This window comes from Phyllobates terribilis, unplaced genomic scaffold (genome assembly GCF_046119375.1).
Source record: "Phyllobates terribilis strain yellow unplaced genomic scaffold, ASM4611937v1 Scaffold_1__5_contigs__length_1240528914, whole genome shotgun sequence".
Taxonomy (NCBI): domain Eukaryota; kingdom Metazoa; phylum Chordata; class Amphibia; order Anura; family Dendrobatidae; genus Phyllobates; species Phyllobates terribilis.
The window spans coordinates 979128117-979144371 of NW_027362761.1; the positions used below are offsets into that span (position 1 = coordinate 979128117).

Genomic DNA, 16255 nt, shown 5'->3' on the forward strand with positions numbered 1-16255 from the left:
TTTAGCCGCAATCCACAGGTGGCGTCACGAACTTTACAAATCCCCTATAAATAATCCCCCTTTTTACTGACCGCCCTGGGTCACGGACCGGGCCAGCTACCGTGATATCCCCCAGCAACCAGAGGCCCGGCTGCCGAGTACCACACGGCCCTGGGGGCGTGTCACCACAAATCACCATAAGGAAAGAATTCAAGATCCTGGGACAGATTGGAGAGTGTGAACAGAAAGAGAAACTGTCTTATATGAACTTGTTGCACCAGATCGATGCAGGCTTACAGAAAAGCTACCAGCCAGATGAGATCGTTGAGGGGGTGATGAAAGTGATCAGCCCAGGATTGAACCTCTGTAGTATGCTAGAAATGAAGAGTCAATTGACCTTGCAACAGCTGAAGATGATTTTAAAAGGGCACTATAAAGAAAAGAGTACTTCAGAATTGTTCCACCGACTCATTAACCTCTCACAGAAAAATAACGAATCAATCACCCCAAAGTTTCTTGTTCAGAGCAATTGAACTGAAGGGCAGACTGTTGTTTGCATCCAGAGATGTAGAAGCGGAGGAGAGGTTTGATGCTGGACTAGTCCAGAAGAAGTTCTTGAGATCATTGGGAATGGGGTTAATCAGCAAAGACATCAAGTTGCAGCTGAAACAGTATCTAGAAGATCCTGGCATTCTGGATGAAGTCCTAATTGAAAAAATGAATGAGGCAGCTAGTTTGGAGTCAGAGAGTGAACAAAAGTTAAAGAAAGGCTCTGCTCCTAAAATCACCAAAATGAGTCAGCTGAAGTTGGAGAACCCTGGTGGCCAGTCCGAAGATCATCATGGAGACCCTCCAGTGCCACCTCCGAGAGGGAACCTTAAAGCACCAACAAAATAGAGGACCGCCAGCGCTGACTGGGAGGAAGTAATAGGAGAACTGCGAGCTGAGTTAATTGAGGTGAAAAAGTTGATTCGTTCCAGGCCAGAACCTGTATCCCTCAGACCCAGGAGTGGGTTCCAAAACAGAAGATACCCGGCTTGTGAAGCGTGCCATTCATCAAATCATAGTACGGTGTGTGTCCACTGTCTAAGATGTGGTGAGGAAAGACATTATGACAAAGAATGCCAATGGTCACGGTCGTTTGGGGTTAAAAGACAGGAGGTTGCCAGTGCGGGGCGACTGGTAACCGCGACACAGAGGAGGCCCCAGAAGCAAATCCAAATCTCACCAAACCCCAGAATGGCACATGAGATAAAACGGCTGCGTCAGTACTATCCTCAAATGTGTTCCCGTCTACAACAGCTGCAAGAGAGACAGGGGCATCAGTTACTTAATGCCCAGTGTGGAGATCAAATGATGTACTCCTGGGAGGAGGATTCCTTGGTCAGTAAAGATAGCCTCATCAGCCTAATCGGTGAAAGATGCCTTATACAGTGCCAGCTAGATGGACTCCTGGTAAAAGCACTGTGGGAAATGCATGAACCTTCACATAAGCAATCAACATGCGTTACTCTGGCAATCTCACTGCGATAAAATGCGGATCAGCGGACCTTAACAACCATCAACTGCCCCATCAACCACATCCGCTGTTTCTTCATCCTCATCTGTTACTCTGCCAAGTACTGGCACGCAGGTCTCCCACCGCAGAACCGCTGCAGTCAGGCTGAGTGAGAGCCCGTCAGCTGTACCGAAAGCGGACATGCCTGCAGTGTATGTTTCACCGTGCACACTACATCTTTCTCAATCCACCGTAACATGTCCCCCTGCACCTCACTCACGGTCCAGCAGTTTGTCAGTTTCACCGTACTCCGCCTTCTCTCAGCACTGCAGCCAGCTCTCAGTCCCACAGTTGTTGTCACATAAAAGATTGTTTCCTCCCACACATGACAAAGCTAAGAGGTGGAAATCCACCATCTACAATCAATTGGCCACGGAAATGGTGGTGTCAGGCCCTAATTTTTTGAACTGTGAACACTCCTGTATGGCTGCTTTTTTACTGAGGAGGTAACCGAAGAACCTGGAAGAAACCCCCGCAAACACGGGGAGAACATACAAACTACTTGCAGATGTTGTCCTCTATCACCATAAAGGAGTTAGCTCGTTGTCTAGGAGACCGACCACCGCAGCTGTCTACCTTGTGAACATTGTGTTGAAGCTTGCAAGGTGTCACGGGTTTACCATGACAGAGAGGAGCCAGAAGACCGCAGCGTCTGATTCCTCCGACTCCTGCAGTCATTATAAAGAAGCCTTTCGCCTTCATATTAATCGATGCAGGAGTTAATCTGCTCAGTTGTGAGCTCCTGGAAGCTTACCGTGATTTAGGCTCTCAGCAGATCTGTCCCGTGCATCTCCCCTACTGTGATAAAGCTGTACCCCAACACATCAGACTGTCGCCTACCGTGGAAACCTTGAAAAGGAAGCTGAAGACACACTTCTTGTGACAAGCATACAATATGTGGTAAGCCTCGCTCCAGCATACCGCTGCATAACTAGCTGTACCCTGACCTAATGTACCCTCACCCATCCCTTGTAGATTGTTTGTGCGCCCTCGCGGGCAGGGTCCTCTCTCCTCTTGTACCAGTCGGTGACCCCTTTTGACATGTAAAGCGCCACGGAATAAATGTCGCTGTAATAGTAATAATAATTATAGTACTTGTACTCTGGGTCAGTTGATGGCACTTTCCAGATGTCTACCCCTAATTTGATGTGTTTTAGCAGCTTTTGAAGGTGTTGTGTATGCGTTTTTTTGCCCCCCATTGAATCCTATGGCGTTTGGTAACGTTCGACGAACATTCGACGAATAAATCGGCGAATATTGCAAATTTGGCGATTGTAATCCGAACTGAATATTGAAACATTCGCTCATTTCTAGTGCTGGGTACTCAAATCGAGCAGGTCGGAAGTTCTGAGGTGCTCGACTCAAGTAACGAGTATAATGGAAGCCAATGCGAAACTCAAGTGTTTTTCCAGAAGACCCTGTGAGCCCCAATGGGGACAGTGCCCATAATGTCTGTAAATTGTCTGAATTGTAATGCCCTGTGGAATATGTTGGCGCTATATAAATACAAAGATTATTATTATTATTATTATTATTAAGACCCTTACAGGAGAGCAGGGGAAGCAGGAAAATCGCTGAAATGGATGGAAACAGAGCTCAAATGGAATGGAAACAGCATGGGGAAGACTCCTGGATGCATCACTGGCTCACAGGTCGCTGCTGGGAACAGTGTTGTCACAGTATTACTCCACTTTTACAGACTGACAGTAAAACATACAGAACCGAAGATAAAATGGATTTTACAGTAAAAAATGTTAAAAAACATTCTTTCCTGTATAATGACTTGTAAGGCAAAATTAAAAAAAGGTAAAAAAGCACCTCCTCCACTCCTTAATAGCCGGGACATCTCTCACCGCATTTCCCCCCTCTTCAGTAGATAACATAGTAGAGGGGGAAATAAAACTACACCCACCGGTAAATGTAATTTTAACATTTTACTTTCTTATCTGGGCATGTGGTGTGTGTGGTATGGTCAGACACATCTTGTTTAATTTATGATGGAGGGACTCTGAAACTCACAAAGCCTATGCGAACAATAAAAGAACTGCCTAAAATTAGAAGGAAGAGGGACTCCGATACACCCTGTATTAGACATAAATGAGGGCCTCATACACTGTGTCTCATTATCTACCTTTTAAGACACTAATTGCCATTCCTCACCGTCATATTCTTCTGATTGTGGCTGCTCAAATATTTGGGCATCAATACATAATACAATTGTTACACACACGCAGCTAGGTTCAGATAGGGAGAGACGGGTTTCATGAATTTTTTGGAATCCTGGGGGAACCATTACTCAGGGCAACCATAGGCTGCAGCTTCTCTCAGGCACATGATAGATTTAATTGCTGACCAGACACATCTGACAAGAGTCTTTTTCAACAGTTTAACAGTGGAATTTAATCTGAAGCACGGCCGGTGCAATTCAGGGATATTACAGCAACAATCTTCATTACAGTACAGTCTGAGTTTCTTGAGCAACTGGCTCCAGTAACAATACAGTAGTTTCTTCACAAGGCTCAGTATTACAGTCTCTTCAGTAGCATAATTCAGCATAGATTATATCTCTTAGCAGCACACTTCTATGCATACACAACCACAGGCTTTTCCTTCACAAGGATACAATAGTACACAGCATTCTTTATCCTGCATGGAGATGGAGGGGGGAGGGTTTGATGAGTGACACAATTCCTTCCAGTCCTTATCTTCCTGCCCAATAATACTCTGCACTGTTAGTTCAGGGAGTTTATCTGACCTGTGTTTAGTTTCTCTCCTGATAAGAACCCTGTTCAGTTGCCTTCTGTCAGATCCAGATAACACACCACCTTTCTCTTGGGCTTCAGCCAGACTACAATAACAAGTTCCCCACAATCCCCCTGGGGCTCTGCTAAAACACTCCTGTGACTGTGTTAACCTCTCTAGTTGCTGGATGCTTCTGAAGCACAACACTTCCTGTCTCCTGTGCTTGTGTTATTTGTAACAGTTGCTGGATGCTTTTGAAGCAACAGCACTAATTCTGCATGTCACACAATGGTCTCCTCATGTCCCTCTTGAAACGTGTAGGGTGAGAGGCCAGAATCAATAAATAGAAATGTAAAGAGCTCCTCGGAATAACCAAGTTTAAGATCACTTGGTGTCCCATGCCCCCTGCAAAGTGGGACAGGTAGCTTGTAGTGATGAGAGAACGTTTCGGATAAGTGGTTAACCGAGCATGCTCGTTTGCTAACCGAGTATCTTTGGCATGCTCGAAAAATAGGTTTGAGTCGCCGCAGCTTCATGTTTTGCGGATGTTCGACCAACAAACAGGCAATTCATGCATGTATTGCGGCTGTCGAACAGCCATGAGACATGCAACTGCAGCAGCTCAAACCTATTTTCTGAGCACGCCGAAGATACTTTGTTAGCACTCGAGCGTGCTCGGATAACCCCTTATCCAAGCACGTTCGCTCATCACTAGAAGCTAGGTCTCATGGATGAGCATGTTTGTTGTGCTCCTGCAGCAGACAGTTTCACCTGGCCCATGGTCTTGGCCTCTGCGTGCACCCTATGCAACACGTCCACTTCCCTGTCCCTTACCGCACAGGTATATAATATGTGCCTGCAAACTTTCTTGTATTAATAGGGAAAAGAAAATATGTAGCCCTGAAAAGGACTTCTGTTTTTAGGCTGCAGCAGCAGCAGTATATGTACCTATAGAAATACTGTAAGGCAATAAACCCTGCATATATGCCTCTAATCCAAAACTATCCCTCCTGCACCAACTATCCCTACATTGAATGCAGGTAACAGCAGTTTTACTAGAGAAAGGACAGTATGTGGGACAGAAAAGGACTTTTGTTTTAATGGTGCAGCAGCGGTATACAATAGCAATTAAACACTACCTATATGCCTGCTCTAATCTAAACTCTCCCTCCTAGATCAACTCTCTCTGAACTGCTTCCAGAGGAGAGTGTGCCGAGGATTGCCTCACCGGGTCTTATATAAGACCCAATGATGCGATGCAGCTGACCATTCACAGTAATGCCAGTAGCCAACATGGCTATGGCATTATCGTGCATGGCAGGTAATCCCTGCATATTCACTCGTTATCTAACAGCAGCAAAACATGTGGGGCGGGAATTCGAACATGGCACTTGAGCACCCGCGATACTCGATCGAGTAATAAGCGTCCCCGAGCACCCGATGCTCAATCGACTATTGAGCAGTGGCGAGCACATTAGCTCATCACTAGAAGCCAGGACAGTGAGTATGCCAAATTTAATTTTTATATGCCATGCTTTTTTCTGCTCCTGTGCTAACATATATTAACTTGATGAATGACAAAAGGACATTTTTGGGCTTTTGCCAGCTTAATGAACCATACAGATACACTGAGGGCCCGATTCATTAAGACTGTCATTTGTGGTGAGCCTTTTCTGCCATTCACACTACCTGTAGCTCTTAACATGATGTGGACAAGGCCTAATGCTGCTTTTAGATGGGTAAATAATTGGGTTTTCAACTGTCAAGCCATCTAAACAGGCCAGCAAGACACTTGTTTGTCAGGTGTGATTATGTTTTAGCCTGTTTAAAAATTATAGTTCTTGGCTTCACATTGTCTTGTGTAAATGGGACGTGGGCTACCGAGAACAATGATATCCTTTGTGCACAGAACAATCGTATTAGCTGTCATTGGCCAACCAACTAGCATGTAACTCACAACCCTAAACAGCTATTCAAAACTTTAAATTCTCTCCTCCGTCCCCCAGTGCCTCCTCCCTCTCCTCTCATCTCAGCTGAAACTTTGCCACATTTTTCAAGCAGAAGATTGATAACATCAGACAAAGCTTTTGCCTAAAGTCCCCACAGCCCCTCCTCACACCTACTAAATCCTCCTCCTCCAAAACCAGCTTCTCCACCATTACGGAAGATCAACTCTCCTCTTTACTCTCCAAATCACACCTCACCACCTGCGAACTTGACCCAATCCCGTCCCACCTCATCCCTAACCTTACCACTATCCTCATCCCAACCCTAATCCACCTTTTCAACCTGTCACTAACAACTGATGTCTTCCCCTCATGCTTCCAACATGCTTTGATCACACCCATTCTCAAAAAGCCATCCCTTGACCCATCCTCTCTGTCTAACTATCGCCCCATATCACTTCTCCCCTATGCCTCAAAACTACTGAAACAACATGTGCACTTTGAACTGTTCTCCCACCTCTCTTCCTGCTCACTCTTTGACCGCCCCCAATCTGGCTTCCAACGACACCACTCCACTGAAACTGCTCTGACTAAAGTCACCAATGACCTACTTACTGCCAAATCAAGTGACACTACTCTCTCTGTCCTCCTCCTCCTGGACCTGTCATCTGCCTTTTACACAGTCGACCATTCCCTCTTACTACAGACTCTCTCATCTCTTAGCATGAAAGACTTGGCCTTATCTTGGATCGCTTCATACCTAACTGACAGGACATTCAGTGTCTCCCACTCACACAAAACCTCCTCATCTCGCCCCCTATCTGTCTGTGTCCCCCAGGGTTCAGTCCTAGGACCCCTGCTCTTCTCCATCTACACCTTCGGCCTGGGGCAGCTCATAGAGTCCCAGAGTCCCATGACTTTCAGTATCACCTCTATGCTGATGACACACAGATCTACCTCTCTGAACCCGATATCTCCTCCCTACTAACCAAAATCCCACAATGTCTGTCCGCTATTTCATCCTTCTTCTCTGACAGATTTCTTATACTTATCATAGTCAAAACTATATTCATCATGTTTTCACCGTCTCACTTAACCCCCCCCCAATTGACCTATCCATCAAAGTCAATGGCTGCCCACTCTCCCCAGTGTCGCAAGCCCGCTACCTCGGGGCAATCCTGGACTCTAACCTCTCCTTTAAACCACATATCCAAGCCCTTCCCACTTCCTGCCGACTCCAACTCAAAAATATCTCCCGGATCTGCACATTCCTCAACCACGAATCTGTAAAAACACTAGTCCACGCCCTCATCATCTCCTGCCCCGACTACTGCAACCTCTCGCTCTGTGGCCTCCCTTCCAACACTCTCGCACCCCTTCAATCTATCCTAAACTCTACTGCCCGACTAATCCACCTGTCCCCCCACTATTCCCTGGCCTCTCCTTTCTGTCAATCCCTTCACTGGCTCCCCATTGTCCAGAGGCTCCAGTTCAAAACCCTAACCACGGCATACAAAGCCATCCACAACCGGTCTCCCCCCATATATCTGTGACCTAGTCTCCCAACACTTACCTACATGCAACCTCCGATCCTCACAAGATCTCCTTCTCTTATGTCCTCTTCCTACAATCGTATACAACATTTCTCCCGTGCATCCCCCCTACTCTGGAACTCTCTACCCCAACACATCAGACTCTCGCCTACCGTGGAAATCTTCAAAAGGAACCTGAAGACCCACCTCTTCCGACAAGCCTACAACCTGCAGTAACCCTCGCTCCACCATTTACTGCACGACCAGCTCTACCCCCACCTACTGTATCCTCACCAATTCCTTGTAGATTGTGAGCCCTTGCAGGCAGGGTCCCCGCTCCTCCTGTACCAGTCTATTTATTATTATAGCGCCATGGAATGAATGGTGCTATAATAATAAATAATAATAACTGATCACCGCAGTCAAATTATGTAAACTCAGCATAACAAAAAATTCTGGTCTTTTCGTGACATGCTAGAAAAATTATATAAGTAATTATATAAGATGAAAAAGAATTATATGTTATATCTGTGCACACAAGTCCCTGGACTGTGGCCAAATGTGTTCTCATGTATATGATCCATCCTCCAGGGCAGCATCACAGGGGAGGGGAGAAATAAGATAGCCAAAAGTGCAGAAAGACCATCAACAACAAGAAGGGAAAGACCGGGCATACAGAAGAGAGCGTAACATCGAATAAAGATTAAGAATGTACCTCATCGCAGATTTCTCCAAAGAAACATGGATTCTGCTCATCACACTGCTGGCACTTCTCACTTGGTAAGATTCCCATCCTTCACTCTCTCTTTATATGAAGTGGTTTGTCTGTTCTTTTAGTATAATAGGAGAAAGATAATGGCTTTACATGCATGAACCTGAATGTACGTATTCTTCATTAATGGATGGGATATATTTACGATAAACATTCCTGTTGCCTCCTATTCCTAAGATCAGCAGTAGGTACCAAGCCTAAACATGTACTATGTTAACACATTACTGCACATCATGTTCTGTTAAATGAACACTTTTATCTTCTCCCTTTAATAAACTATACAGTAAACTAGAAGGTAAGATGGGGAATATATAGACCTCTATTCATCTTTTTCATTCTGCAGTAATTTGCTCCTTTTTAGTGAGTTTAGTATTTGCACCTTATCTCTATACTTTTTTTTGCCATTTTTTAGTTGTTTTTCTTTTTAACGTTTATTTTTAATCTTCCTTAAGAACTTCGCTTCTTTAGATGTTTTAGACAGATTCATGGAATGTGACTTGATGCATTTTTTTTTCTTTCTTGGAGTAAGGTTTCTGAAGGAGATTAAGATTCAATGCATTTTTGCTATTTTATTTTAAATAGATTTGCAACTGTTGGCGCTAAAAAGTTGCAAAAACTGGTTTAAGAAAAAAAAAATTTAATTGTGCACTAAATTCATGAACCTTGCGCACCATTTATCCCAAATGATGAATTGGGCATATAGTTTTTATAACCAGCACAGTGTATTAACCAATAGCTTAAGTGCCCTCTAAGGCTCCGTTCTCTCAATGAGCTTTTGGTGAGTGAGTTTTTGATGTTGCAGATTTTCTGCAGCAATTCTGTACACATTAAGCAAAATAGGTTACTTGCATTTTTTTTTAAAAAATCCGCAGCATCAAAAATCATTGCGGTAACCTACTCTTAGGTCTCATTCAGACATCAGTTTTATTCAAGTACGAGAAAATTAGACAAAGTTTCATAAGCGATTTTCATCAGAGTTTTATCAGATTTTCATCCGTTTCATCTGAGTTTGGTCCGATTTTCACCATTTTTTCTCATTTGTGGGAAAAAAAGTTTCTCCACCTTTTATCAAATAAAAGGGAAAAAATTAATACTACACGGATGGCTTCTGAGTGCTGTCCGATTTTTTTCACAGACCCATAGACATGCATTGCTGAGTTTGATCTGACACTTGGATTAAGTCTTTGCAACAAATCACAGACATGTGAACAGCCCCATAGACTATCATAGCTATGAGTGCTAAACGTGAAAACTACAGTTATCACTCGTATGCGAAAAACTGATGTGTGAATGAGCCCTTATGCTACGTTAGTATGTATAAGCAGCTTTCCTTTATTTGTAGACATTTTTACTTCTCTTATCTTCAGTTTGAGTCTCATTAATCCATACACCACTGGGCTTTTTATAAATATTTAAATTATATATAATTCACAAGTAGTTTCTGTAATCATGTAAACTTCCTAGGTAATTTGATATTTAGCCTAATAGCTTTTCAAGGAGTGAGCTGTTCCCCTCCCCCACCAGGAATGGTTGACATCAGTTCCCCTTTGTGAATAGTAGAAATGGCTGAGGTGTAGCCGGCGTGCCACATTCCACTATCTACTATTTTTACTTTGTAATCTGACACAGGCATTAACCGGCAGGCTGGAAACAACATACATCTGTGAACTGAACCCAAGTGAAAAGTTCATTTAAGAAATAATCCATTTCTTTAAAAATAAATCAACATGTACAAGTCTAAAATAGGGCAGTATATAAAGAGCGTGAGCACCATCTACGTCCTCATCATAAATTTACTATCTTGATGTTTCAGCCCCATTTCATGGAATTGGTGGAAACCCAATTTGGATTTTCCTGGAAACTGTACACTACTTACTATGTGACTATGACGCGCCCCCTGGGACATATTCCTTTTTGAGGGGAATACCCGGCACCGGATCAGATGGGGGGTTGTAGTCTCCGAGCGGCTGTGACCCGGCCCCGTGCCCAGGGCGTCAAGCTCAGTGTTATGTGGCAGTCCTACAGATGTTATTAAGAGTTCTTTTGTGTCGACTACGCCACCCGTTGTGATGCGGTCACTGTGGCCGCCGCTGCAGCAGGGTCCGCTGAGGCTGATGGTGGGTGCGCAGCTTGGTGGGATAACCCCCAACGGGAGGGGTATAGCCTCAGGGAGGACAGGTGCAGAGGATGGGGGTTGTGGTGGTGCAGTGCAGACGGCAATGAAGACAGAGTCGGGTTGTGCAGTTAAGGGTGTTTACTTACTGCAGATGTTGTACTGGTCACTCCAGCTCCGAGTGACCACCCGAGCCGTGCTGCGTCCACCAGGTCCTGGATCCAGCCAACCCCCAAACAAGTCCGGAGCGTGGCCCTGAGCTCTCCTTCTGTCCCGTTCTCTGGCCGTCCCCACCAGTAATCCACCTAGGTCCAGCTCCCTCGGGCCTTCTGTTGGGACACCCTTGGCCCTGGGTTCCCTGACCCTTCATGTGGTGTGCCTTCGGGGTGGATGTGATGGGTGACCGTGGCAGACGCTGCCCACGGTCTCCGGTCTCTGGCTAGGGTGTGTTTTCTGCCCCCACCAGCTTGGGTTCCGGTACCCTGTGCCGACTCCTCACCCGGTGCTTTAATTTGGGTTCTTGGGTCCTCTCTGTTCTCCCCTCTGGGTACTCCTTCTCTGCTCCTCTCTCACTCAGGGACTGCTCTTCTCCCTTGCTGCAGGCTGACTTCCTCTCTGCTTGCTGTCTGCTCCTCTGCAGCTGTCTTGCTGTCTCCAACTGACTTGTTCTCTGCATCTGACCCTGTTCTTAGTTGGTGCCCACCTTATATACACCCTCTATGTGTGAGCTCAGGTGACCAGCACCCAATGAGCTCCTATCTTTACCCAGGCTGCTCCCCCTATCTGCCCCTACACTACATGGGATGTACCACCCCCCTCCCACTCCAGCCAGGAACAGACTCGGTCGTACCTGCACATTTCTAAGTGGGAGTACCGTCGGTCTGCTCCTCGGAAATGGGATGTGTGTAGTGCATGCAGCTGACTGAGCTCAGTTCCACTCTCCATCCTTGCCCGGGAGTGGAATATCACACCTCTGGGTTGAGGTGCAATACTCCTGTAGCAGCCGAATCCTCAGGGTGCTACATTCCCCCCTGGTAAATCACAGCACGTCCTCGGGCTGTAAGACATAAAACACCAAACATACATTTTTTTTTTTTATAAACATAAACATATAAAACATCATATAAAACTTTTCATATAAACATTCTCGTAGTCGTTTCTTGTTTCAGGTTCTTCCTCCGGACACTGTGCAACGTGTGTCCGGGAAAAGTGCGACAGTCTCTTAGAAAAACTGGTTTTCCTATAAAACCGGTAGGGGGCGCTTTAGGACGCGCAACTATTTACAAGGGAAGTTGGCCGCTCTCAGTCCTCGGCCAGGTAGAGGGAAGGGAATGGCTGCTCACAGTCCTCAGCCTGCGGGATTAAGGGGTTAACGGGTAAACAGTTCACACTTGCTGGTCCCAACGGGGACTATATATATATGTATCAACAGTTTCTTTGGTACCCGGTCGGGTAACTATTTACAGCACTTGCTCTGCCGCACTCAACGGCGTCTTCCTCCTGCTCTTTGCTTATAGCTGGTTGTAACTTCAGACCCGTCCGGGTCCTCTTGCTCCTCCTCCTCGCACCGCAACTCCTCCTCCGTCAGGCGGTGTACGTGGAGGGCGTAAGGTCCTTTGGCACACTTGTGCCGGGTAAAGGTGACCTCATCTCCGATGTAGAGGTCACGACCTCTGTGCCCCTCCGGCAGATGGGACTCCACGTCTCTGCGCGTGACAAAGACGTCGCCGGGGGTGTTGTTGTCTCTAATGAAGCCCCACCCATGCTGCTGGTTAAACTTTATTACAGTCCCGGTGGTACGGGGACTGTGCGCTGCACGGAGGTCCCTCCTGGTCCGGCTCTTTTGCTCGGCGCTCCTTATTTGGGCCTGTTGTTCCCGGACCCGCCTCTCTCTCCGCTCCCTCGCAAACTCCTCAAACTGTTGGCGGCAGCACTCCGCACGCTCTGCTGCAGCTGCCCTAGTTTCCTGAGTGAACCCCATTAGATCTTCTCCGGTGGGGTCCCACTCAAACTGTGCTTCCGCTAGCGGGGGCGAGATCCTTATTACGGGCTTCGGAGCCGGAATCAGGGGTGCACACATGGCCCCAACCCTCCTCTGGTGCTCCAGTTCATAATACTTCTGGGGCCAGACGAAAGGCTGCCCGTCCGGCCACGTGTGCTGGGCAAACAAGTCCTCTCCCAGACGCGGCACCCTTGGTTTTACGGGTGCGGGCGCGGTGGTGGTGGCGCCAGGGTTGCCCAGGCCTTGCGGCCAGGCCTGGGGCACCTGGAAGGTGAAGGGCACCGTTAGGACGGCGGCGCCCTGGGCTACCTGGCCTTGCGGCCAGGCCGGAGGCTCCGCGGAGGTAGGGGGCGCTGTTGGTGATGCGACGCCCGGGAATTCTAGGCCCTGCGACCAGGCTGGTGTTACTTCCTGTTTTGCCACGCTCGGGGTCGGTGCGCATGGCGTCACAGGGGTCGTGGCGGCGGCTTCCGGTTGAGGCCTAGTCTGCGTCGGTGACATGGCGTTTTCGGGCACAGCAGGGGGACTTTCGGGCTCTGCGACGGGGAGCTGGGGCAGGTAAGCGGTGTCACGGCTTGGGGTATAGGCGTCCCCTTTACCTGCCTCCATGCGTTCGGCTCCCTTCTCGGCGCCGTCTCCGGCCTTGGGTCCTCCCGCGCCATCCTCAGAGGCGGTCTCCTTCCTCATCTCGGCTGGCGTGCTCCGGGTCTTGGTTTCAGCTTGCGTCTTGGTTTCAGCTTGCTGGGCCATCTCCCGGCTCCATTCCGCCAATATCTCGCGCTGTACCCGGGCCATCCTCCGTGCGAGGCCCTCCAGGGCAGTCTGCGCACACTCCCGGTCTCGGGGGAGCTGTGCAAGGACCTCCACTAGGCCTAGTGGGGTCGTGGTGTCCAGCAGGCTCCTGACCAACGGGTCGGTGCTGCTCTGCTCTTCTTCCAGCAGGCTCCTGGCCAGCGGGCCGGTGCTGCTCTGCTCTCTGGACATCTCCGGGTGAGCTTTTCTGCTGCTCTTCTCCAGGCTTCCTGCCTCCGGGTGCGCTCGCTCCAGACTGCTCCAGGCGGCACCCATCTTTGCTCTTTTCTTTCGTCTCCTCCCACTTCGAGGGCGGTCCCGGGGCAACTCGGTGACTGTCAGCTCCAGGGGTAGTTCTTTCACGCTGACAGACACCTCCAGCATCACAGTCTCTGTTGGTGGGGGCGGTTTCCACTTTTGGCGCCATTTTCTGTCCTGGCCCACGATGGGAGGTGGCCTCTTGCCCTCCTTTGGCACGCCCATAATGGCGTCCACTGCTCTTCCAAGGCGGGAAATCTGCGGTTTTGGCGGGAAGCGTCGCCCAGTGGCGGGAAACTCTGCAGATGGCGGGAACAAGTTGGAAATGGCGGACAATCGGCGGGAAACGACTGGTGATGGAGTCCGATGGCGTGGACCCTCCGGAACCGGCGGGAGACTTCTTTCTGAGGTAAACTTGCACTTTTCTTCAGGCACGCAGTACCCGGGTGTTGCGGGCACGTAATCCTGCCGACTACGCCAAAATTGACGCGCCCCCTGGGACATATTCCTTTTTGAGGGGAATACCCGGCACCGGATCAGATGGGGGGGGTTGTAGTCTCCGAGCGGCTGTGACCCGGCCCCGTGCCCAGGGCGTCAAGCTCAGTGTTATGTGGCAGTCCTACAGATGTTATTAAGAGTTCTTTTGTGTCGACTACGCCACCCGTTGTGATGCGGTCACTGTGGCCGCCGCTGCAGCAGGGTCCGCTGAGGCTGATGGTGGGTGCGCAGCTTGGTGGGATAACCCCCAACGGGAGGGGTATAGCCTCAGGGAGGACAGGTGCAGAGGATGGGGGTTGTGGTGGTGCAGTGCAGACGGCAATGAAGACAGAGTCGGGTTGTGCAGTTAAGGGTGTTTACTTACTGCAGATGTTGTACTGGTCACTCCAGCTCCGAGTGACCACCCGAGCCGTGCTGCGTCCACCAGGTCCTGGATCCAGCCAACCCCCAAACAAGTCCGGAGCGTGGCCCTGAGCTCTCCTTCTGTCCCGTTCTCTGGCCGTCCCCACCAGTAATCCACCTAGGTCCAGCTCCCTCGGGCCTTCTGTTGGGACACCCTTGGCCCTGGGTTCCCTGACCCTTCATGTGGTGTGCCTTCGGGGTGGATGTGATGGGTGACCGTGGCAGACGCTGCCCACGGTCTCCGGTCTCTGGCTAGGGTGTGTTTTCTGCCCCCACCAGCTTGGGTTCCGGTACCCTGTGCCGACTCCTCACCCGGTGCTTTAATTTGGGTTCTTGGGTCCTCTCTGTTCTCCCCTCTGGGTACTCCTTCTCTGCTCCTCTCTCACTCAGGGACTGCTCTTCTCCCTTGCTGCAGGCTGATTTCCTCTCTGCTTGCTGTCTGCTCCTCTGCAGCTGTCTTGCTGTCTCCAACTGACTTGTTCTCTGCATCTGACCCTGTTCTTAGTTGGTGCCCACCTTATATACACCCTCTATGTGTGAGCTCAGGTGACCAGCACCCAATGAGCTCCTATCTTTACCCAGGCTGCTCCCCCTATCTGCCCCTACACTACATGGGATGTACCACCCCCCTCCCACTCCAGCCAGGAACAGACTCGGTCGTACCTGCACATTTCTAAGTGGGAGTACCGTCGGTCTGCTCCTCGGAAATGGGATGTGTGTAGTGCATGCAGCTGACTGAGCTCAGTTCCACTCTCCATCCTTGCCCGGGAGTGGAATATCACACCTCTGGGTTGAGGTGCAATACTCCTGTAGCAGCCGAATCCTCAGGGTGCTACAACTATATGTTAAAAAAAACAAAAAAAAAACATGGGAAATTGAAGCTGCAGCTCTATTCACAGATGGTGGTGCTAAAAAATCCTCTCAGAAAAGTAGCCAGAAAAAAATCTTTCATATATAGGATAACATACCTTTTGGAATGTTGTCTCTTTTCTTGTTTTTTTTTTTAATCTATAAAAAACAAATCCATATATAAAATTCATTGTATAAATGTCCTTAAAACAGTGTTAGGACTCATGCAGACGTCCATGCAAATCGGTCTCAGCATGGACTGCTAATGCACGTTCTGGCTCGACTCAAGCATGACGGCTTTATGTATGTCTGTGAAGCCGTCACGCTCGGGTCGGGAGAGCAGCGGCCAGTTCATGCATTGCAGTCCAATCGCGGACTGATTTGCACAGACGTCTGAATGAGCTTTTAGTTTAAATATTTGATATCAACATTAATAATTATTTATGTGAACGAAAACTAACTTTCCCTAAAATACTCTCTACATATTTCCTCTCTACAGCCGGCCATTCACATTAGATGAGTATTGGTCACACTTGCCAATTTCTATTGTGTATGAGGGCCTCTCCACTCTTCCCCAATAGCAGGCGTCAAGGGCGATAAGGAATAGACAGTTCGGTTCGCATGAAATTAAAAGAGTGGTCCAAAACTAACAACTAACATTTATTTTAATCCTAAATGTCTCTCTATTTAATGTGATAATGTTATCTCTTTTCTAATATATTTTAGTTAAAAAGTCCCTACCATTCCCTCTATAACTGCTTCATTTATTTATTTTATCTACTTCTATTTTGATGACACTTCATTTGAAAATC

At 48.1% G+C, this 16255-nt stretch overlaps 1 protein-coding gene across 2 annotated transcripts in view; it reads left to right on the top strand.

The window, feature by feature from the left end:
• Positions 1-16255, top strand: part of LOC141156828 (cytochrome P450 3A8-like) — a 459870-nt gene that overhangs the window by 219509 nt on the left and 224106 nt on the right. For both annotated transcript variants that reach the window (XM_073643251.1, XM_073643242.1), the window contains exon 2: positions 8349-8537. In XM_073643251.1, coding sequence (XP_073499352.1) covers positions 8467-8537 — 71 coding nt within the window. In that variant the 5' untranslated portion in view covers positions 8349-8466. The remainder of the gene's footprint in view (positions 1-8348; positions 8538-16255) is intronic.